Source organism: Trichoderma breve, chromosome 3 (assembly GCF_028502605.1).
Source record: "Trichoderma breve strain T069 chromosome 3, whole genome shotgun sequence".
Taxonomy (NCBI): Eukaryota; Fungi; Ascomycota; class Sordariomycetes; order Hypocreales; family Hypocreaceae; genus Trichoderma; species Trichoderma breve.
In genome coordinates this window covers 4,121,213-4,144,490 of record NC_079234.1, presented here as the reverse complement: position 1 = coordinate 4,144,490, position 23,278 = coordinate 4,121,213, and the positions used below count along the sequence as shown (strand labels likewise).

The 23,278-nt window shown below is 48.1% G+C and overlaps 7 protein-coding genes across 7 annotated transcripts; 5 read left to right on the top strand and 2 right to left on the bottom strand.

Moving 5' to 3' along the window:
* Positions 1–379: 379 nt before the first annotated feature.
* T069G_05669 (uncharacterized protein) lies at positions 380–1,286 on the top strand (the record flags this gene model as incomplete). The annotated part of the gene is made up of 5 exons (XM_056172879.1): positions 380–450; positions 540–693; positions 764–874; positions 934–1,125; positions 1,188–1,286. The coding sequence occupies 5 exons, from the start codon at positions 380–382 to the stop codon at positions 1,284–1,286; spliced, it is 627 nt and encodes a 208-aa protein (XP_056029737.1).
* Positions 1,287–4,592: 3,306 nt separating this feature from the next.
* Positions 4,593–5,863, bottom strand: T069G_05668 (trichodiene synthase (TRI5) domain-containing protein; the record flags this gene model as incomplete). Its single annotated transcript, XM_056172878.1, has 3 exons — positions 4,593–4,911; positions 4,970–5,442; positions 5,528–5,863. 3 exons carry the CDS (start codon positions 5,861–5,863, stop codon positions 4,593–4,595), a joined length of 1,128 nt encoding a protein of 375 aa, XP_056029736.1.
* Positions 5,864–9,584: 3,721 nt separating this feature from the next.
* T069G_05667 (heterokaryon incompatibility protein (HET) domain-containing protein) lies at positions 9,585–10,675 on the top strand (the record flags this gene model as incomplete). The annotated part of the gene is made up of 2 exons (XM_056172877.1): positions 9,585–10,463; positions 10,526–10,675. The coding sequence occupies 2 exons, from the start codon at positions 9,585–9,587 to the stop codon at positions 10,673–10,675; spliced, it is 1,029 nt and encodes a 342-aa protein (XP_056029735.1).
* Positions 10,676–15,884: 5,209 nt separating this feature from the next.
* On the top strand, positions 15,885–17,451 carry T069G_05666 (ergosterol biosynthesis ERG4/ERG24 family domain-containing protein; the record flags this gene model as incomplete). The annotated part of the gene is made up of 3 exons (XM_056172876.1): positions 15,885–15,922; positions 15,980–16,287; positions 16,352–17,451. 3 exons carry the CDS (start codon positions 15,885–15,887, stop codon positions 17,449–17,451), a joined length of 1,446 nt encoding a protein of 481 aa, XP_056029734.1.
* A 439-nt stretch (positions 17,452–17,890) lies between these two features.
* T069G_05665 (uncharacterized protein) lies at positions 17,891–18,493 on the top strand (the record flags this gene model as incomplete). Its single annotated transcript, XM_056172875.1, has 3 exons — positions 17,891–18,016; positions 18,079–18,345; positions 18,407–18,493. 3 exons carry the CDS (start codon positions 17,891–17,893, stop codon positions 18,491–18,493), a joined length of 480 nt encoding a protein of 159 aa, XP_056029733.1.
* A 2,164-nt stretch (positions 18,494–20,657) lies between these two features.
* Positions 20,658–21,696, top strand: T069G_05664 (uncharacterized protein; the record flags this gene model as incomplete). Its single annotated transcript, XM_056172874.1, has 4 exons — positions 20,658–20,691; positions 20,755–20,828; positions 20,892–20,969; positions 21,028–21,696. 4 exons carry the CDS (start codon positions 20,658–20,660, stop codon positions 21,694–21,696), a joined length of 855 nt encoding a protein of 284 aa, XP_056029732.1.
* A 278-nt stretch (positions 21,697–21,974) lies between these two features.
* On the bottom strand, positions 21,975–22,439 carry T069G_05663 (uncharacterized protein; the record flags this gene model as incomplete). Its single annotated transcript, XM_056172873.1, has 1 exon — positions 21,975–22,439. One exon carries the CDS (start codon positions 22,437–22,439, stop codon positions 21,975–21,977), a length of 465 nt encoding a protein of 154 aa, XP_056029731.1.
* Between the last annotated feature and the right edge of the window lie 839 nt (positions 22,440–23,278).

Below are 23,278 nucleotides of genomic sequence, written 5' to 3'. Positions count from 1 at the left end.
TTGGGAGAAGCACATACCCAAACAGTACATAGCATCTCCGCGGGGGCGTTGATTCCGGATGAGTCAGCCGTGAGAGTTGGTTTTCAGCTCTCTTCGGACTCAACTCGGAGCGCACAAAGAGCGCAAACACATAGTACTAGTTGGAAAGAGAATGCGAGCAACACTTTATTAGTTTGTCTATTAGTTTGTCAGAGGGATTGGTCACTATTACAAAGCCATGTTCATTCCATCCATAGGAGTGAGTTGTCGACCTGTATTAAAAGCCATTATACGCCGAGGAGTTTCGGGAAGTCTCCAAGTCTCTAGACAACTGCTCCAGCATAGACCAACTCGCATCATCACCCCTTCAGTTACAGCAACACAATCGCAAACATATACAATGGCTACTAAAACTATCCCCACCCTCCACTACCTAGACATTGGTAGAATGGGCCGTGGCGAAGTCGTACGGTAAGTCGTGCGCCACTCAGCAACTCTTGTCTTCCATAACCAACCTTATTTTTGTGATCTCTTGTAACGTATACTAACACGTCCATTAGTCTGTTCATGAGAGACGCAGAGATCGAATTCAACGATATCCGACATCCTTATGATGCCACATGGCCAGCCACGAGCGAGAGACTCAAGCAAGAAGGCATTACTCGAACTGGCAAGGTGCCTGCTCTCTTGATCAATGGCATTATTATCAATCAAGTTAGTTGCTCAATTAATGAGACCCTTTCAAATATTAGGATGTACACTGACATACTTGTCTCACATATAGCATATTGCCATTTTGCGATATCTCGCTCGAGATATCGGCCGCTATGAAGGCGAAACTAATCATGAGAAATTTCAGCTTGATGCTGTTGCAGATGTTTACAACGATTGGAGGGTAAGTTAAATACACAGTGGGATAATAGTCTGTTACATCCACTAATGAATGAGATATAGACTCAATGGGTAGCAAGCCTGAAAGGTGTTACAGATGAGTACAGGAACAAATTTGTACCACAATATTACAATGTCATTGCAGAGTACTACTCTGCAAACAATGGCCCTTATCTCCTTGGAGACAGAATATCCTACGCCGACTTCGCCGTCTATCAGTCAATTGATAACGATGAACGAATCGGAACTCTGCCCGTAAGTTTACACTTTTATATAAACAACTTACATAATTCATAGTGCTAACTCAATACATCCAGTCCAAACTACCTGAAGCAATTCAAAAGTTCCGTGAGGCCTTTGAGGCACGACCAAACATTGCAGCGTATATCGAGGAGAATCGCCCAAAGAAAGCGTAATTGGACGATACAACTGAATTAATATCATTTTCATGCTTTTTAAAAAAAGAAAAGGGCGGTTGATTCAGTAAATACGACAAGTCAGGCAAAATTATTGGTTGACCTACATATAGATGCCATGAAGAGCGGAAAGATATTATTCAGATAAAAAGCATTATTGCTTTAATACAATCAGTCAAATCATCAGCCATATAGTCTAAATGTGTTGTTGCAGGGTATCCTTGACCGATCTGTCTCTGGGGATCTCGTAGATTGTGTATATAAGAGGTCCTGCCCTCGACGTTTTGATAGATAACTAAGACCTTACATCAATACAATAGTATACCCAACTACACATCACAACAACATGCACGGTACAAATTTGGTGATATGCCTCTTCGATAACATCGTGAGGCTCAAAACAAGCTCATGGAATTGGTGATGGCCACATGTATTTTAAAAATCCAAGTAGGGCCATGGCAGTATCTGCAGATTGAGAGAATCCAATTAGTCGTTACAACTGATTGTGAAATGATATAACTCTGTATATGCATTATGAGCTCCGTGTCGATATCAGTAATTATCCTTACGTGATCTGCCATCATATTACGAGGTATTGTAGTCATTTGTCTACGAGAAATAACCCATCGCATCGTACTTTCATGTAACGTTGCAAGTTTTTAAAAAACTTGAAATAACCTTGCAGAAGACAAGATAAAACAGGGCATGTGTTGCAAAGACCTCAAGCATTTATACCTAGGGGCTTTGCATGAATTTGGCAAATTGCACTCCAAGGCTGACTACTCCCTTGCCTGGTCTCATACTGTATAACGTACGTGTCCATAGATGTCAGATGTCAGGCACGGTACAGTATGCAGTGTCTTGCATTATACTGCTACCGCTCATCTTCGATCCAAGGACAAGCTGATCTTTACCTGCCTTCTTGAGCCACGTCGGACGTATCAGGGCCTGTTGAATTTCCAACGGAAAATACCACCTCCGCGATGACTATTCCATGTCGATTTCGGTCCAGTCTAGTTATTACTAGTGGAAGGAAAATGAGATGCATAAACGTCGTAATTGAGCATACCCGAATAGGCTGACAGAGTTTCAAGGCACATGGCAAATCTGCCACCAAATACATGTCAGATTGAGGAGCCGCTTCATGCGATGAGATCCAGGTTCCCACATCCCGAAGGCCAGTGCATACGCTCCCGGTAAACGTCAGTAACACGGCTCTAGCTTCATCGCAGCATCCCAAGAGTAGGCGAGAGAGACTCAAATTGGTCACAAAATGATTCATAACAATAGAAAGTCACTTTTCAAAAGGACACACCCAATACTCCACGTCGTAGTGAATGAAATGAATCCCGCCTTTTCTCTTTCTTTTCACCCCAAAAGGCCCCCCGTCCTGCAAGAATCAGCCCATATTTCCCCACACATGTAACGCTGTATGATTGTCTGGCTCGCCCCGGAGCGGCAGTTCCGCGATTTAGCGGTTTGAAATCGCTCATGCTTTGATCGCATGGACGTCAATCAAGACGCCGGCGAGAATCTTCCCGCTCCTAGCAAATTTATGCGAAACAAGATGCCAGCCGTCAATGCGACTCCTTCTAGAAGTCCTACGATGCTCACCCTAAACCCACAACTAGAAGCTGCATGGATACCGAGAAGCGATGTTGAAACAGAAAATAGAGCTTAAAAAAATGACGACTGCCGAAGAAAAAAGGAAACAAAATGCCCATGCCAGCCCCTTTCTTACCCTACTCAACCCTACCCTACCCTTGGCTTCTCCTCACACAGCTGGCGGGAGCTTAAAACACTCGAGCATTCGCTAGGCATTGCCCAGCCTGTCTTCGAGACGCTGCACAGGCCTGCCTGTCTGCCGATCCGGGCTCGCCGTTGGACTCTGCGAACAGTCCATCTCATTTATTTCTCTCCGGACTTATCGTACGTGCTCGTATATACTCGTAGTTTTTGTTAGCGACCGCAGCATGTGGAGATGACACACAGACGCCTCGGCAAAAGTCACGTACGAGAGGCGGGATAGTATTGGTATTATAGACGTACTCCATTTGCATGGCCCAGCCCCTATCTGAACAGGAGCGGAAGACAGAACGCCTCCACTCATTGGGGGTCCCCATGCCTGGTACTTGGTGTTGCTTCGAGGCGCACATTTCATACATGTACTCGTACATTGCCGGACATACAGGCCATGTTTTCTGCAGGGGGGGACAGGGGTTGTTCTTTTTCTCAGGGCTCTTTTTTTCTACGGAGCCCTGCCGCTACAAACCATGTCAAAAACCACCACCGCCTCTGCAAAATGTCTTGGCCGATACATCCCTGCAAGCAGGCAAGCGATTCAGAAGCTTTCCTTGTAGCTTGGCGAGAACATGCATTCTAACGTAGCATTATCGTACTGCACGGTGTCTTAGGACATGCGGCTGTGTATTCTGGCCTCATATGTGCATTTCATTGCAGGGCAGATAGTTGAAAAAGAGTGGCTGAGGGCAATAGCCATGGAGTTTCCACTATTGAATGACATGTGGTCAGCCCATCGCGCAATATTCCAATGCATACACGAACTTGCTAGCCGAGACTCTCAGTGGGGGTTTTGAACAATCTACTCACAGTTTGTTTCGGATTTTGCTTCAAAATTATGTCTAAAATCATCGAAGCGGCCGAAAAATTAACAAAGCGGACGTTTCCTTTCCCACGTGCATGAAACCTGGACTGTGGAAAATCAATGCCAAGTCGATACCAACGCTTACAACATTCGATCCGGAATATTTTCCGAAGTGCCTGGAAACAATCTGAAACTCAGGGAAGGATGATTGATTTTGACGGCCCATTATCGGCGACTTTATTTTATATCTTAGCTCACATAAACATCGCATCTCCGTGCTAGACTCTGTACGAGGGCTGCCAAAAACTGCACGAATTACATGTGCATTATAACTACTAAAGCTAACGTCGCTAAAGTCGTCAAGAAGATTGGAGTGAGATATGATGTTACATCGTTTGCTGATTCGCGACACAGGCAGTAACAGGAAGTGAGAATTTAAGAGCGTTTTGCATTTGTTTTCTTGCAGCTAATATGTTTCGGAATATATTTGGAAATAGTGTAATTATATCTATGTCAAAGAGTATAGTATCGTGAGCATCGTTCATTTCTCGTCATACAGCCTCAACGCCTTGCCGAATGGCATGATTATAAAAAAAGGTCTCTGAAACGCAGTTATAAATGCGCGGCAAATACAACCCCCCCTTCTCTCCAAAAGCAATGCAATGCGCCATGGATGCAATTATTTCCTTCCATCCTATCCTTCATGCCTTGTTGTTGACCCGGTCGAAGAACTCTCCAATCTTGTGCTCAAAAGGAGCAAGGGGATGCTCCTCGCCCAGGCCAAGGTCCGACATCTTGTATCGGGGATTAGTTGTGTGCATGGCCATGTAGCCCTGGACACTCTCATTCCAGGACTGTTCATAGACACCCCTGCCTTTGAGGATCTCGCTCACTCGCTTTGCGGCTTCTATCGACTCGTTGCTTACGTCTTGGAGGACCGCCAACATGGGCTTGCCGCTAGTATCGACACGGTTGTGAAGGTAGTTTCTTGTGTCTCCACCAACCTCCTCTTTGTAGAATCTAGGTGGGAGATTAGCTATGGAGCCTGTCATGGTATTGTTGCGTGGGCGTTACTCACGAGAGCACATCATTGGAGATGTCAATGAAACGGGCCATGTCGGGGATCGCCTCGAGGAAGGCGGCGACATCGGGATACTGGGCCTTGGGGTAGCAGAAGACGGCATAGGCCACGTTCATTCCCGACATATCCCTGTAGAAATCCGGAAATTTGTTGCCGGCACGCGTAACTGCCATGTGCTGGAAGCCGTCGTGGCGCTCCAAGAGGTTGCTAGTGAGGAACTTGAGCACGGAGATCTGCAGCATGTTGGCCAAGACAGTGTCGAAGTGGTCATCTGCCTCGCGCAGCAGGATTGCAATTCCCTCGAGCAGGTTGTTTGGCTGCCGCTCGCCTCGGAAGAAGCGTTGGTGGAATTGCAGGGCCTCCTGGACCATCTCGTTGCTCTGGCCGACAATGTCGTCGTATTGGACAACAAGCCAAGTGAATAGACCGACATACCCCTGGACTTGCACGGGATGGTTAGGGTGGGCGAGCTGTTATTCCTTTTTCGTTAGCCAAACATTTGTGCAACCATAGCGCGCCAATCCAACCACTTAGAAACAAGAGAGAGAAACGCACCAATCCTTCTGCGTAGCCTAGACGAAATCCCTTTGCAGAAATCTTGGTATTGAGCGGCACATCGAACTCGACGGCTCGCTTATGCATGTAGGCAAGCAGACCTTCGACTGCCTCGGCCTTGAGCTTAGGTGCTCCAGGATAGTTGAGCTGGGCGAGCATGTCGGAGCAGATGGGTGCTACTTGAGCAGCCAGCTTCTTTGGCTCTTTGGCCAAAGAGTCATCCACTTGGCCATCGTTCTTTGGAAGGAATTGCTTCAATGCCGTGAAGACCCGGCGGTACACTGAAGCAGCCGTGTGGTAGCCTGACCCGGCGTGGCTTTTCCGTGCGACGACCATTTTGGTATAAGTTGTTGGATAGCACCAAACACAAATAAATGTGGAAAACTGATATTTGAGAAGATCTAGGCCAGTGTGGCTTGATAGAAAAAAGCAAACAAAGACTTGGAGAATATGGGGAGTGGAAAAAGCAAGTATTCTCTTAAGCTGATATGAGGATAGACTTGAGGCTAGAGTTGAGGTGAAACGCACCAGACGGGGGAAACCTTGGATCTTTATTCATAGCGTGAGCCCTCATCCTGGCGGGCATCTCGGATGCCTGATATATTACAAAGATACTACCTGGATGAAATCAAGTTAAATCGAGCAGGCAGTTTTCCCAATTGAGCATCGTGGCCGTGGTCGAGAAGGCAAGAATCAACGAGGTCAAGGAATATCGCAAGACTACCATGCAAACTAACGACCAACAGCATAAGCTAGGCTCACCCACAATATACGCGAGCGAGCCATAAATTGGAACGAGAATATGACTAACTGGCAGATTGTACTGTCGTATCTGATCTCCGGTGTTCCCCAAAGACCAGCACAAGGCCCGTTGAACACTCCGATTCTATCAGTAATGTTAAAACGTGACCGGGAACCTCTGCCCACTCTGCCCACTTAGTGCGTGGCGGTGGATAGGGTGCGGCGAGCAGGATAGTGATGTATCAACAGCTTAGACTGCTCTATTGGATCGTGTCATACCTATCTGGGAGAAGAGGATTGACATCTCAGCAGCTAGTTTAGTCGACTGAGTCGCCATATGCATCTGCTGTTCGTGCCCTGGATGAAGAAAAGGGTGAAGCCCTCACCGCGAGTGTTCCGGAAGGTACCGGCCGGCAGCCCATTGTCACCGAGAGAATGGAGACGAAGTCGTATCAGTGTAACCACTTTGCATATCATTTGGCTGTTGGTCAGCCTACTCATTTACATACCCTCTTTCACTTCGGCCATGCTTCCCATCGAGGCGAGTGTGGGGATAAACCTGGTAGACCAGGGCGCCATGAGGGCAGAATTCCCTTCTCCTACCTCTCTCGTACAAGTACGAGTACTGTACAGTATGTTGGTTGTTGATGCTCACACCTGAAAGGGGAGGGGGTCTCTGAGCAGCCCTGGAGCCATGAATAGCATCAACCCTTGCTCAGGAACACCTCTTGCCCTTGCACATACGCCCGTCTATCCATTAGTTCTGTATTGACCAAGGATTTCTCAGCCCTCATGCAGTAGCTCGCATCCATTTGTTAACGCCGGACTTGCTATCATGTCACTCGACGCTGGAGAGCGCGGTAGAGAGCTAGCCTCGTTAAAAAAGATCTTCAACCCCCCAGAGCATCTGTTCATTGCCTCTCCATAAATCGTATTGTGGGACGAACTGTTCCCCCTCTTCACGATCTTAGTTCTTACTACCTGTAGGTACATGATGACGGCCGTCCGTCCATTTATCTGGCATGCGGAATACAGTCCGTGATGGAGCTGGCTCCGTACTGCGTGCGTTAGAATCGGATCTATGAAGCAGGGAATGCCTTTATCATATGAAAATACGTCATCCATGGCAAACACGCCCCTAAGAGTCATGCTACAAATGTCCAGTGCATCTACTTACTCGTACCATGAGAAGCAACAAGTCGTTGGCCTCCACCCGGATGTGTAGATGGCGATGCGACGGCGCACATTATCTTGCATTAGCACGTGTTTTCTCTTAGCTCTCCTCCTTCAAGTCTTTTCTTTGTTAGTCGCACAGATTTGCTAATTTTCCCTCTTTTCTTGGGTTGCCTGGGCTGAAGAAGCAGCTTGTGCGTCTTGGGAAACGACGTGCAGTCCTCAAGTTCTCCAACAGAGCCACCCTCGACGTCGACACTCTATGTAGCTTCTAAGCCGGTTTGACCTGTCAATTGCCGCTGGTGGGTCAAGGGCCGTTACACCAAGCGCGCCAAGCTCGCGTCTGGGAATGGGGTCTATCCGGGGTTCCGCTGGCATGGGTTGTGGCCTGTAGAAAGAAATGACACGCTCGTGACACTCCGGCAGGGCCAAGGGGCTGGTATATGCCGCTGCAAGAGGATTGGGTCATGCCACGGCAGACTCCTCTCACTTGCATACACAGACAGGTGCGAGTGTTGTACGGTGAAGATTGGACGAGTCCACATTCGAGCTGGATATGCCTTGAAGACACCCCCTGGAGGCGTGCAGGCTGCTCCAGAAAGGAGCTCTCAAGGATCATATACAAGTACTCGTAGAAGGGCACAAGTACTCCTACTTCTCTTGTGCTGTTGGCTGCGTTCAATCTTCTCATTGCTTCGCCATGTTTGACCAGGGGTGCGTGCAATTAAATACACCTGGGACTGTATGTACTCGTACGCTCCCCTACAATATGAAGCTGCCTTGCAGGCTCCAAGAGGTCAATTATCCACACTCGCTCGTACAGTTAGCATAAAAGGCGGCGTGCCGGCAGGCGACGGCTGAGGCGCAAAAGCCGCTCCGTAAAAAGAGGAAGCTAGTTGATCGGCCGAAGTGGAGGGCCTCAAAAGTGAGGGCTTTCGCGTCGCCCGATAAATGATGTGTAGCAACTGGGGTTACGTCGCGGAAACTAACCATTCTGGCGATAGTAGCGAGAAGAGAGCCACGCAAAGCGAGAATAAAAAAGAAGAAAGGAAAAAGGAAAAAGGAATAATTAGAGGCAGGCTCGCTGCCCCGGGTCATCTCTCGTTCTCGTACGCTTCCTAGTATGAAGGACGCACACTAGTCGTCACTAGGCGAGTGCTTGCACCCGTGCTTCGTCTGTTGTACGGACGAGATACAGGGGTCCGTCAAACGACATGCATTCCTGGCTATTGATACTTGCTCTTTGGGGAGTTGGGGTCACGGCAAATACTTCAGCTGGCAAGGATGGGCAAAGCTACCAAGCATTGGCAAGCCCGGAGGGAGCTCCGTGCAATTGTCCACTCATACTCCTACTAATCGTCACCAGTTGTTGTCCTTCCTGGGATCAACCTACATGGACACCATTACTGATGTGGCTACAGGTACTCGGTATGATTACCCCGTACTTACATGTGATTTGACGTTGAGGACGGAGTACGGAGTACGTAAGAAAGAATTAATTACCCCTTGCATATGCATACGCGTAGTTCAACTGCCACTGCCGCCCCAAGCGTATACCGGTGTTATGGCTTCTTGAATAAAGCGGCAACACTCAATGGTGATTGTGTGTATGTGCCTAGTTATCCCAACCGTCGGTAGAATGTGGCACGAAGACTCTTCCCCCTTTCCACTAGGTGGACTCATGTTTGAGGCGGCGGATTCCCAGAGAAAAAGATTTGGATGAGCGGTCCGTCCCTTGCCTGTTAGTATTAACGGGCTCGAGGTAAGATTGTCGACACGTGTGACAAGTCCCGGACGGGCCTCTCCATGCCTCGCGCGGTCGTTCCCCTGTCGCCGCCCAAAAGGCGGCTTTCGAAATGTGACAGCCGACAGCGCGAAGCCCGCTTGGCCCTCATTTTCGGTGACTCTTGGTATAAACGCCGGGCGTCCTGCTGTTTGCGTTGGGTGCGAGCTGATGCATCCTGCGGTTTCTGAACCTGTACCTGTACCCCCCTGCCCAGAAGGCAAAAAACTCGACGAGTTGAAAGTGGTGCCTCGCGGACTTTGTTCGTCACGGCCCCGGATCCTGTTTCGGTCATACGACTGTTCCCTTTTGCTTTGAACACACCTGCCTACTTCCCTATTCTGTTCCTGTTCCACCAAGATGAGCATTGCGTATAGGCGCCTCGACTCCTCAAAGCGCGAAATCCGCCTGCTGGAGATCCAGTCCGCCCGCAACCTCAATGACCCAATTGAGTGTAAACTCGTCACGGTCCGCGTGACGGACGACCTCGAGTTCATCGCGCTCTCGTCTCTCTATGGCGATGCCAAAGAGACGGAGCGCATCTACATCTCGGGGCTGCCAGTGACCATTACCTCACACTTGGCGTCAGCCATCAAAAACATCCGCGCCGTCTTCTATCCCACCATCTCGCGGAGGTTCCAACGAACTCCGGCCCGACGCCCGCATGGCGCCCCAAGATGGTTTCGTCAGCTCTTTGGCGCAAACTCGGCACAGCGTGGAGAGCTTGAAGCTCGCTCTCTTCGCGTCTGGGTCGACCTCGTATGTATCAACCAGAATGATGAGGAAGAGCGTCATCGCCAGACTCTCGACATGCGTATGATCTACAAGGCGGCCGAGCTCGTCATCGGCTGGCTGGGTGACAAGACAGAGCACACAGATTTGGCCATGATGACGCTGGCCGAGATCGAAGACGCCATGCCGGCTCACTGGGGAGACCCAGGTGACCGTGAAAAGCACCCTGAGGATTACTCTCCAACGCATCGTTGGGCTCGACCCATCACTCACATCTGGACTCCGGGCCCAGGAGGCGAGATTCCCTTCATGATGCCTCACTGGGTTGGATGCAACGACTTCATGACGCGCCAGTACTTTCAGCGGCGTTGGATCCTTGAGGAAATTGCTCTAGCCCGCTTTCCCACGTTTCTTATTGGCGACATCATCGTGCCATGGAAGCAAGTACTCCGTCTCAATCGGATGATGGAGGAGTTCAAATACCACCCATCGGAAGTGTTTGAAAAGGTATAGTGTCTTCCATATCTTCTTGGCTCACACCAGACATGAACGCTAACGCGCTGTTGCAGGAACTGAGCGCCATGATTGCTGAATTACCCCTGGAGACGGCCCACAAGCTCTTGGATGAGTTTGCCAGGAGAGAGGCCCTCGAGGAAGCCCGCATTCTCAAAGAGACGGGCAAGAGCAGAGCTACTTCTTCTACACGTTCTAATGAATAGCCCCCACACACACGTTGGGATAATTACAGTGATATTTGTTGTGACGGGAGCGGCGGCGTCAAAGCGGTTCATTCACAAAGTTGGCATTTCGCGGGTTTTGGTGTGAAGGGCATGACAGGATACCCAAAGGTTGACTTATACGCAATGAGGATACCCCATAAAGAATTTTCCTATTTCCTTCTTGATTCAGCACGATAAATTGGTTTTGTATTTGGGTATTCTTGTCTTAGATTTGGTTTTTATTTTTTTTATGTCTTTTTTCATTTGTTTGTGCTCTTTATTCTTGTCTAATTCGACGTCCGTGCAATTACATGCGCGGTTGATTTTCCCATCTCGAAGAGCTTTGCAGCTACACTTTGCTGTATTGAGATGTTCCCTTTTGTCCGGACTGGGCACCTAGTATGATAACATTATTATAGATCAATTGGTATACGTAACAACAAAAAGAAAAAAAAAGAAAAAAAAAAAAAAACGTTTATTAATACATCGCTTTTGTAAGGGTGCTTTTGAGTGGCAGCACCCAGAACCAACATACCGGAAGCGTTGCATCTCCTGCAGCCAGAAATGCCGTTGGTTGATGAGTTGCAGGAAGACGATGATACCTTACGTTTCTGGCATTGCATCTTACCCTGTATAAAGTTCTTCTGGAATACTACTCCAACAATCCGGTAATAAGTCTATCATTCGAATTCCCGTTATGATGGCGGGAGAAATATTACCCATCAATTCAATTGTCAATATTAGTAGCATTAATATGTGCCTGTACTGGGTTGTAAAGATATTGGTAGACACAATTCATCGTGGATTGTATCGTAGCCGTATTGTAAACATTCCGATTCCGTCATACAAATATACCCACATGTAGTAATTTCTTATCTAATACCTCCTCGTGTAACTCATTACCTATACAAGTTATTATTTGGCATCAGGCGGGGTCTTGCCATCGTATGCTCCATATGAGGGGGCACCATTGGATGCCAATTTTTCAGTTGACATGCTCCACAAGTCCTCTGCTTCTAGAATTGCTCGGCTTGGGATTCCCAACAGACTGGGCACAGCTACTGTACTGTACCTGTATCGCTTAACGAAGCGGTCAAAGCCCGAGAAGCACGTTATTCGTGCTTGGTAGCTCCGAGTAGATAGGAGAACACCATGTGGAACTGCCACGTTGAGGGGGTCGTTTTATCCAAAGTACCAGCATATGGGAACAAGTATTGTGACAACTGACATGGAGCCTGCAAGCAAAATTGCCACAATGGCCCTTACCAGTCCGCCGGCTATATTAATGTACCCAAATGGAGTTTACCCACCGCGTATGTCATCCCATCTTTTGCCTAGCTCACCGACACTTTTGGTTAAATGTCCTATCATGCCCACTTTCACCAACGACTGTTGGTCGTGGCAAATCCAGGGTACTGATCAATTGGAACACACGACAAATCATCAAGTGCGGAAGATAGATGCCGTAGAAGCCTATGTACTGCTGGAACTGAGACTGTAGTTTCCTGGATAAAATAAGAGCCTTGTTAAACTCGATATAAGGCACAGCTTATACCGAAACAATGTCGCTGTAAGTTCGCCTATCTGTAAAATATTGCTTCTGGAGAAATAGATCTAAAGGGGGAAATCTGAGAGGCCATGTACAGCGCCATCCAGGGAGGATCAGTCGCTTGCCCTCACAATCTTTGGGACGTGTGTGATGCTAACTCTCTCGTGACGATGATGAACAAAAGAGAAAGTATCTAGTGTACATCCTCCTTCCAAAGATGACGTGAGCAAGACAGTCTCATATCTTTTATATCTTACTTATATGTTACCTTATATAGCAGTTCGGTCCGGTCATTGTTGAAGAGAAGTAGAAGCCAATGATGAACATGAAGAAACATCTGTTAGAGAAACTGGAATAATGAAAATCTTGATAGTATGTCCAGTTAATTGAAACTAAAGCCCGTGGCCCTTTGGCTTGCTCTAAAAGTGGGAAGCATTAAGAGATTGCATTGCATTAGTATTGTTATGCCGTTGCTTTCCCCTTAACTGCATCCGGCGTTTGGAGTATTCTGCATTGCCAAGTCCCAGATAGGCAACTGAGTTACCAACAGTTATTGGAGAAGTTGAGATTATAATAAGGTTATATTGACTGGCTGTCTAGGCTATCTCATAATCGAAGTGGCCTCACATATATTCGGCGGAGGTTTCTGAGCAACTTAGAAACCTGGTCCCCTTTATTTATGATATGGTTGGTCCTTTGATTCAATGCATGTCTATTGTGCGCAGACCGAGGCTGTAAGTTGGTTTGTAACATTATGAGCATGTAGTTACACCATTAAGAGCATCCTGGTTGCAATCATTCAGATTGTTTGTGCATGGGCTTGATGTCTAATAGTACAATATTAGCAAAAGAATAAATCTTGATTGAAAGTCTGAACAGAGGATTTTCTTACAGGGCAGTCCGAAAAGGTATCAGTTGGATTGCCATTGAAATCAAGCGAATGGCAGCTTCCGGCACCAAAGGCACCGCCAAAGAAGCATTTTCCCGGGCCTATCGCAAGGGCTGCAGGCGCAAACAGGATTGCTGCGGCAATGAGGTTGATGTTGAACTGCATGTTGAAATGTTGAAGTTTTTTGAGAATGTGTTGTCTTCAAAACAAGTGTGGTGAGATGAATTACTTCTCGGAACTGTAGCTTGGACTCAGCTTCTTTATACTTCTTTTTCTTGAGCAAAACTGCCTAGATATATATATAGCAACGAGATCAACACTCCATTGCCTTGATTGCTATACAACCTTCTAAATGCACAGCTTTGAAGTGTCGATCAGGTCTGAGTAAGCTTAACGTTACGTTAGCAAGGCTAATGTGAAGTCAATTTGGCGTAGTGCCATTGTTTCAAGATGTTGAAGAAAGGTAATCGTATTGCTGATCTACTGTAAATAGCATCACATCAATTGACTAGATGAGTGGCTCTTGATTACCATGTACTTTCCAGGTCGGGAAAAGAAGACTGACACGCCATGATCCGATTCGCATATACGAGTTTTGCCCTCCATTACAAGCTTCTAATACGCTGCCAATTGGACCATAGCACTAGTGTGGGCTACTTTAAGACTGAGGATAAATGCTGCTGCTCTTTTTAGAATACGAGATTCAGTGTCAGCTGTACTCTATAGATTCAGAAATTGCATCTCCAGGTCAGGTGCTGGTAAGACACCCATTTCAGAACAATCCGTCGGTCATAGAAGGTATCTGAGATCAACACCATTTGCATTTATGTAACTTCTTGTAGTGTTCTCCAGCCCTACGCCCCTCAGCTCTCTGACTTACAGTCTGACATGAACATTGGGGTACAGAAACAAGGCTACCAGCTGAGGGCTGGTTGGTTTACTTTTTGCCGTACTTAAAAATACCTATATTCCGTACTACGTGCGACAAAATTGGAATATAGTTTAAAGTTAAACTGAGCCTCCCCTTACGCCGTCTGAACCCATGGATAGCAGATCATCTTCAATGTTGTTTCGTATGGCCGAGCTAACCTGCGCTATGCAAGGGCTTATATGACATTAGGGGGCTCAGTTGTTCAACACAGCCATTCACTAGTACATGTGGTAATTGGTGCATTTTCTCAACCTGGAAAGTACAAGGTAATAATCGCCCGTACAAAAAGTGGCGCTTGCATGCCGCTTACCAGTCCGCCAGCTAAAGAACAAAAACGCAGTTCGCGCACCAAGCACTTCGCACTCCATACTTCTTATGTTGACACGTTTTGCACCTAGCTCACCGACATTTGATATAAATTTTTGTCGCTGCCCGTTTCCACTATCTGGCTGTTGGCTGTGGCAAAATCCGGAGTGTCACGGCATCATTTCTATTCGCCAAATATACCTGCTAGCTGGGCGCAACTTTTGAGACGTTGGTTCCAGTGCGGGCGGAGCTCATAGTCAGGGGAACCGTGGGGGAAGAAATCATACTCTGGTGGAAAGGGTGAGTATTTGTGATACTGCAACTCTGTAGATTGCAATACTGGGTATGACTGGATCCATTAGTCTACTCTAGTGTGCTGTTGGTCGTCAACGTTGAAGAAATTATTTCCTTGGCTGTTGTTGGCTCTAAAGATACCCGTGAATCGAACCATACATGCAGTAAATTGCATCAAGGATGTCAAATAAAGCCTCACGCCGAAGCCGGTGGTAGTATCGCCAGGAAATTACCACCACCTAGATGATATGGAGAGAGATACCGATATCAATCACTCGCTTCTTCGCTTTCTTTAGGGTCGATGAACCGATCCGAGGATAAATTTCCTCTTCTAGAAAAAGAAAATAACGACCGGGTGCATTTATGCTTTGCGATATGATGGCTGTGAACAGGGTAAGCTCACATTATCGATAACGTCATCCATGTGAGCTGTCAAGGGTTGGAGGATTAGTAAAGCATCTATACAACGAGGTAAATGGGAGTCTCTGAGCATTGATTGGTGAGTATACACGCAACTTCCCGAGCAATTGGGCGTTCTCAGAATAGAAAGACACGAGAGCAGGTAAACAATTGAGTTGATGCCCCCATCTAGTCATTGACGGGATATTTATTCATGCTTATTGCTGGTTTTTAGATGAGACAGTGATTAATTTGTTCTGCTTTAACGGAATTGAAGCGATAAATCTGCTACTAAAATATATAAGTTGCTGGTTTTGAAGATGTTTCTACATGGTTTGTCACTGATAACTGGTAGATTCAACCAAATCTACTAAACTAGACGGCTGTTCTGGAAACTTGTCTCACCCCGCATCGATTTAAAGGAGATCTAGATCTATCATGGCAACAACTACGGAGTACAAATTGCAGCGTAAAATGACTAAAGTGAGACATGCGCCAAAATAGCTTCACAAGCGCTGGATTCGGTGGCCGCGGACAAAAAAACTCGATATGCCGTGAATCTAATTTAGGTGGGATGAGCTTAAAAATTGCCCGGACGCGATCTATCCGGATCAGCTGAGATGGCGCGCTTCTTGGCCTGCCGTATTCGTAATCGGGACGCCTTCGCCAGACGCCATACAAACAAACAAACACCACGCCTGAAATTGAAGATGTCTCACACAAACTTTCATCGCACCATTGTGATGAGCAACAGAGAAAACTCACCTGATTCTCAACGATAGAGTGGCGTCACAGCATCTTGATCCATGCAATAGGTTTCTCTGTCGACGCACGTGCAAACATGACGGGGACAAACCCCAAATATGACTTTGGCGGGCCGTAAGTTCGATGACAGAATCAAGAGCGCGGAAGCCGTCTTTCTAACGCGCCATCCAGGCTAGGCACTTCTGCTATTGTCTTTGGCCTCCCAGTGCTGCTCTACTTCTTCTACTTCACTTGCAACGATGTTACCGGCTGTCCCGCGCCGGCCCTCCTGGAGCCTCGTTCCCTCACTGTCGCAGAGCTGAGAAGCCAGATTCCATGGCCCGAGGATGGCATCTGGGGCTTTGCCAGCTGGAAGGTCAGCGGCTGGGTCGCAGCTTACTATCTGCTTAGTCTGGTGCTCTATCGAGTGCTTCCTGGACAGGAGATTTACGGCACAAAGCTAAGAGAATCAGGTCGGCCGCTCAAGTACAAGCTAAACGGTACGCAATGCGGATGTGAAAGAGATAGACGCTGGCGAAGAGACACAATGCTAACAATCGATAGCGTTTTCTTCCACTCTCGTCCAGCTAGCTGCATGTGCTGTAGGAACTGGTCTGTACGGCGCTGATTTCGCCGTCTGGACGTTTATCGACGAAAACTACCTGCAGATTTACACAGCCAATCTCATCCTTGCATTCGCAATCTCAGTGTTTGTGTATGTACGAAGCTTCAGCGTCAAGCCAGGCAACCCTCAATTGAGGGAACTCGCACAAGGAGGCCACACTGGCAATATCATGTACGACTTCTTCATTGGTCGTGAGCTGAACCCTCGTATCACGCTTCCCCTTTTCGGCGAGATTGATCTCAAAGTCTGGCTTGAAATGCGGCCTGGCCTGACTGGTTGGATCCTGCTTGATCTTGCCTTTGTTGCGAAACAGTATCGCACTTACGGATACGTGTCCGACAGCATCCTCTTCATTTCTGCTGTGCAGAGTTACTACGTCCTCGAAGGCCAATATGCCGAATCGGGAATCCTCGGCATGATGGATACCATCACAGATGGGCTGGGATACATGCTCACCTTTGGAGACATTGTTTGGGTGCCGTTCTTGTACTCTACCCAGACGCGTTACCTCTCCGTCTTCCCCTTGCAATTAGGCTGGGCGGGAATTGCTGCCGTGTCCGCCGTATTCATCGTGGGAGTGTCCATATTCCGCGCCTCTAACTCGCAGAAACGCCTATTTCGCACGCAGCCGGATCACCCCAGCGTCAAGGGTATGTCGTATATCCAAACCAAGCGAGGCACAAGACTTCTCGCCGATGGCTGGTGGGGAGTATCGCGCCACATCAATTACTTTGGAGATTGGCTTCAGGCTTCGCCTTTTAGTCTTCCTACCGGCGTGGCAGGATATTTAATTCTCCCGGCTGGGACCGTTACCACTGCAGGGGTGGGCGTTGCTACGATGCTGGATGGCCGAGAGGTAGTTCAGGGTGCGGCAAGAGGCTGGGGTATGGTTTACACGTACTTGTACGTCGTGTACTTTGCTACGTTGTTAATACATCGCGAGAGACGGGATGACGCTGCGTGTGCGGAAAAGTATGGTGAGGACTGGGATAAGTACAAGAAAATTGTGAGATGGAGGATTTTGCCTGGTATTTACTGAGTTTGGGGGAAGCCATATAATACATACTATCTTTGGCTTTCTTTACCTTTGCGACAGATGCTCCAATATCGGCGCACCTGTTGCTCCTTTATAGCAGTGTTTATCAGAGTTGGCCAGCATTTACCACGATCTGCCACTTTGAACTTATAGTTCAGTTCTCATGACAACCCTCTTGGTATATGAGACAAGATTCACGCCTCTTTGCTGATGCTCAAAGTTTACTTTGTTATTGTTTCTTATCTGGGCCTCTATATAAACATCGACGTGCCCATCAAGTGCCCGCAGCTCTTTTGTGAACACACAACATTGACCTTTTCATTTCCATTCTGCAAAAAGACTCATGGACCCCAAGCTGTTAGCAGTAGCCAGTGCCTTGGTCTTATACCTTATATGCCGACTTGCATATACACCTACGAGGAAAACACCACATTGCCCCGAGATGCGTGATCCCGACTACGTCAGATTGGATCCTCCATTGATCCCGGGGCTCCGCCGGAAAGAAAGACCGAATAACTGGCCAGAAAAGACAGATATTGTATGGAAGAAATTCGTTGCCCCACAGGATGTAAGTTAACCATCCATCTGAGACAAGACCATTATTACCCTATACTAATATATTCTAAATAGGTTCTTGACAAACCAAGTACCGTCACAGTCTCACAAGCTGGCATCCTAAATCTTCCTCCGGAACTTGTACTACAAATCTTCTCCCATGCGAGCCGAGAGAGCAGCATCTGCCTGGCTCTCACTTGTAAGAGCCTTCTCGTGGCTTCAACACTCGCCAACCTCCAGCGGCCAACCTTGCCTCCGGAGAGCCGAATTCCCTTTTCGGAGTACGAGGGTGCAATTTTCCATCCCGGTCATCGTCATCCGGGGCATCTTTCACGAAGAGCAGTGATTACGTTTGCCTTCCTCATCCACCCCCTTGATGACAGACTGAGACGGTCACAATCAGTTAAATTCTGCCAAGATTGCCTTCGCTATCGGCCGACAGAACCTAGCTGGTGGGCAGGCAAGGGCGCACCATGTCCCGGAAAGGTAGCAATCGGAAGACACTGGGCGCTCGTTGTTGAGCATTGGCAATATGGGCTGATGCTTCAATGCCCGGAGTGTTGGTATTCCGATCACAAGACAGGCTGTGAGGTATGCCGGAAGAGAAAAGATGGAGCAGTTAGAAATGCCCCAGTAGAGAATTTGGTGCACGAGCAAGGGTCATTGAGATCTGAGCACATACTCGCACGCATATATCACCAGATTACGAGAGCCAGTACATAGAACGATCCATGTAGCTTTTGATCTGTTCAACTCGCCGATAGTCCTTCTTCAATACAATACACAATTTTTACATATTCACATATTTCATCTCAGGAAATAGAGGATGAAGCAAAGAGTCACAAATTGATCTATCCCCATTGTCAAGAACCAGCGCTCCCCACGAAGAGAAGACAGAGAAGCCAGCCATGGCGAAAGCATAGACACATCAATAAATGCAGCTGACGCTTCTCCACCGCTTGGAACCGGAAGGCCATGAACCGAGCACGGCCAGAATAAGCTTAGGAGATGCTTGTTTCCTCTTCCCAGGCCCAAGTAAGCTTGAATGCATCGACGCAAAACGGCCCAATACAGAAGGAGAGCAGATGCGGGGGGGGGATCTTGGCCCGGCTCGGAAGCATCAGCAGCCAGCAACTCCCTGCATATTGAAATCGATAATAATTGCATCGATACGATATTGGATCATGGCGATGCTGAGGCTGAGGCTGAGGCTGAGGCCAATTGACCCCATGTCCAAGTGCACCGACAATCCGAAACCTGAAGCAATGGCGCGTTTGGAGCTCTAAAACACGGAGCATTTCGATGTCAAGATTTCCCATCTTACACTAAGAAAAGCCCCGGCTCGGGCAATACTTGTTCCTCTCCCGCGATGCTGAAACAATGCCCCAAGAAAAAGAAACCCGATCGTCAAACAGGGGCGATTTCAGCGTGAAACTCGTTCTGCGTGTGTCGAAGCTTGAAAATGTCACCGTCTGTGCTGGGCGCGTGGATGCTTCCAATCATGAGCTGATGAAGAGAGAAACAGCGGCAGTGCGGCAGAAAGGGGACAAATCAGCGATGTCATGGAGTAACAGAAATGGTCAATAATAGCCACGGAATCAATATTGGCGGCGATTATTATCATTTGACAAATTGCTCGTGCAGGATGCAATTGCTTCGGCCTTGTGACTGACCCGGAACTCGGGCGCATTGACACGTCCCAAATTGGCAATTTTGATGCTCAAATTCATCCGGACATGCCAGCGTCGATCTGGACGCACTCAATCGAGGCTTGTATCTCGTGTATACCGAATCACATGAAACCTCTTTGTTTTCCACAACTCTCGCGGCATGTCAATTGAAACATCGCAACGTCTATTTCGACCTCTGTTTCCTCCCCTCGCCTCATTAAACTCACATCTCCAAACCTCCATCACTAACATGTGAAGAATAAAAATGCCACTATTCCAGAAACTAACCCCACCAGCCGATCGCCGCAAAACGTTAGGCGCATGAACTTGGAAACCCCATTGTCGCAGAAATCAGCGCCTCCCGAAAACACCCCCTTGCCTCCATGTCTTCTTCCCCCCACACTCTACATCTACTTACGCCTCTCTCAACGGCATCCCCCTGGGAGAAGCGCATAGACGCAGCAGAATGTGATCAAACGTTGCCTGGTTTCGAGACCTCCGCCCCCTTGTTTGGAGCGCCGCCCGCCATGGAGTCTATCCGAGTCCGTGTCAACATAAGCGTCCGTGTCAGTGAGAGCATCTTTTCGCCCGGCCCTTCGGCCAGATTTCGCAAGGGTAGGGGAAGTTGAGACGCTGAATCGAGCTTGTTAGTTTTAGTCTCGCGAAACAAAAGGTAAAATAAAAAAAACAGAAGGAGAGTTGCTTTGCGATCCATCGTGTATAAGAGGAGCCATGAGCCCGGCCTGATACTGACTTCCTTCCTTTCTTCCCCATCACCAACTTCCACCTTCACCTTTTCCTTCAACCTTCACTTTCAAGGCCCGGTGCCACTTTCCCAACCTTCCTTTCTTTCAGAGTCCCGACCTGGTGTCGCTTGCTTCGTTTTTTCTTTACGATTCAAAACAACTCTCTCTTTTTGGAACTTTCCACCACTATCTTTATTCTTACACAAACACAAAAACATCATTACAAAACACCGCCAAAATGGTTCGCTTGTCTGTTGCCGCTCTCTTCACTTGTAAGTTCGATATCAGCTCCTTTGCTGCCTTCGAGGATCCGCGTTTTTAACATCTCTCTCCAGACACTCTTTCTGTCTACGCCCTCGGCGACCCTGCTGGTGCCAAGAACGTCGGAAATGGTAACGGTGGTCAATTTGTACGCTCCAACTCTCTTCTCATGAGTCTCCTACAAGCTCGATAAAACTGACTTCGACTCCAGATTGGCGGCGAGTGCCTGTCCAGCAAGGACTGTGCTTCGACCTGCTGTGCCTTCATAAGCGGCGGTGGTGTTTGCTCTGTAAGTTGTCAACGCTCTCCTTTCCTCTTCTAGTCCGGGACTAACCTCTACATTCAAGGGTATTGGTGCCCAGTTCCAGGCTGGGAAATCGGGTTGTGGTTTTGGTGATGGTGGTGCTCCTCCTTCTCAGCCCAGCGGTGGCGACTCCAGCTCTGCTGCCCCAGCTGCTTCCCCTGCGGCTGCCCCTGCTGGCTTTGACGCTTCCGTCGGTGATCCCAATGGTGCCAAGAACCTCGGCAACGGTGCGGGCCAACAGTTCATCACTGGTGCTTGTCTTAGCAACGCCGACTGTGCTTCCGGATGCTGTGCTGCTCTCAACGGTGGTGCCGTCTGCTCTGGCGTCGGTGCTCAGTTCCAGAACGGCAAGCAAGGCTGCGGCTTCAGCAGCAGCGGCGGTTCCTCTTCTGCTGCCCCTGCCGCCCCTGCCGGTGATGCCAACAACGCTGCTGCTCCTCCTGCTTCTTCTGCTGCTCCCGCTGGTTTCAACGCCGCCGTTGGTGATCCCGCCGGTGCCAAGAACCTCGGAAACGGCGCGGGTGCGCAGTTCATTACCGGAGCTTGCCTCAGCAACGCCGACTGCGCTTCTGGATGCTGCGCTGCTCTCAACGGTGGTGCCGTCTGCTCTGGTGTTGGCGCTCAGTTCCAGAACGGCAAGCAGGGCTGTGGCTTCTCCGCTGCCAAGCGCAGTGTTGAGCGCTCTCGCATTGCCCGCCGCTTCCGTGCTTAAGCTATGACAACCCTTGGTATCAAACGGTGGCTGGGATTGAGACAAAATCGATAGTCATTATCTACCTAATTCTTCCACTGTACGACTAGACCTTAATAGATATTCACTATCATTATAACTATGGACGCTCTCATTGTGACTATGTCGTTGTGAATAGTAGATGCTATGAATAAGGACATTATAATTAGACTACCTATGGAGATGTTTAGTGCTAATGAGGATTCCTGAAACTGGTCAGTATCATACGACACATGCATCTTTATCTAATGGATCTCGACTTACTTCATCATTTCCTCCGAGTAGGGCCCCTCTCCAGTTGCGGCCTGGATCATCATCACAATGTGGCTTCTGCAGCTGTACAACTTGAAAGTGTCCACAAGCCCCTCGTCGTCAAAAGTGGCAACGAGGGTCTCGGGAAAGTTGTCCAGCACCTTGCTGTGGATGTTGTACCGGTTCTCCATCTCGATGAACACACGTGAGTCTTGTTCGTTGATGGTTTGAGAAACGACCTTTCGCTTCTCCAGGTATTGGTCCTTCATCATTTCTCGGAGCGTTGAAACGATGGCCTGACGGTTGAGGTCGGGGTCTTCGGCTTCTCGCATGCTCTTGAGGAAGACGGTGCAGTTGTTGGAGAAGAGGGAGGCGAATTTCTCGAGGTCTGCGTCTGAGGAGTCGGGGCGGAGGGATTCGTATTGGGAGTAGAGTGTGTTGAGGCGGTTTTCGAGGACAGTTGCGGAAGGCATGGTGAAGATGACTGTTGGTATGATTGTATAAGACGAGAGCTATAAGGTATAGTAGAGAGCTAGTCTTGTCACTGGTCTAGTAATCAAGGTAGAGTAAGGTGTATTGGGTTGTTGAACTCGTAGATTGATAGAGACTATGAGTACAGGACAACACAGGGGAAACCTCCCCTATATATATTTCGACTTCACCATCTCCTGAGATTGGGTCACCAGTTGGATATCATTAGAAAGACCCTGGAGATTGGTTTCGCTGAGATTCGCGGCCAAAGTTACTTTGAGCCACCGAATCAGATGCTGCTGATTTTCGCCAAATCTAGATACTGCTGAATTTTCGCCTGCAAAGGGGTAATCGCCTCCTCCATCGTGTCAGCATAGACTTGATGCTTCGAGCACTTTGTCTCTTCACCACACAAACTCCGCTCCTTGCTCATTAGGTAATTCACAGTAATCCATCTTCTTCCATTGAGATCATCTAAGCGCAACTCAGGACAATCCAAACACCGAGGCTGCAAGGGTCAGAAGCAATAGGATCAATGCCTCTTCGCGAAAAACCCACTTGTAATGCATCCCATGATGTAAGTCGGGACAACTTTTTTCGGGCGGCGCGCGCGCTTCATCTACGGGATAGTGAAATCTCCGCAGCCTTTATTTCCGCATATCATCATCTCCTCGAGGTAGTACTCCGGAGTACTATTTACTCGAATGTCTCAGTTTGTAAGTCTGTATACAACCCTGATTCTGGATTGGGGAATCTTTACGCAATCACATGGGCAAATCATGTGTGGATTTTGCAACGGGTTTGGGCTACTTGGAGCGAGCTGAAGCTTAGCAAAGAATTG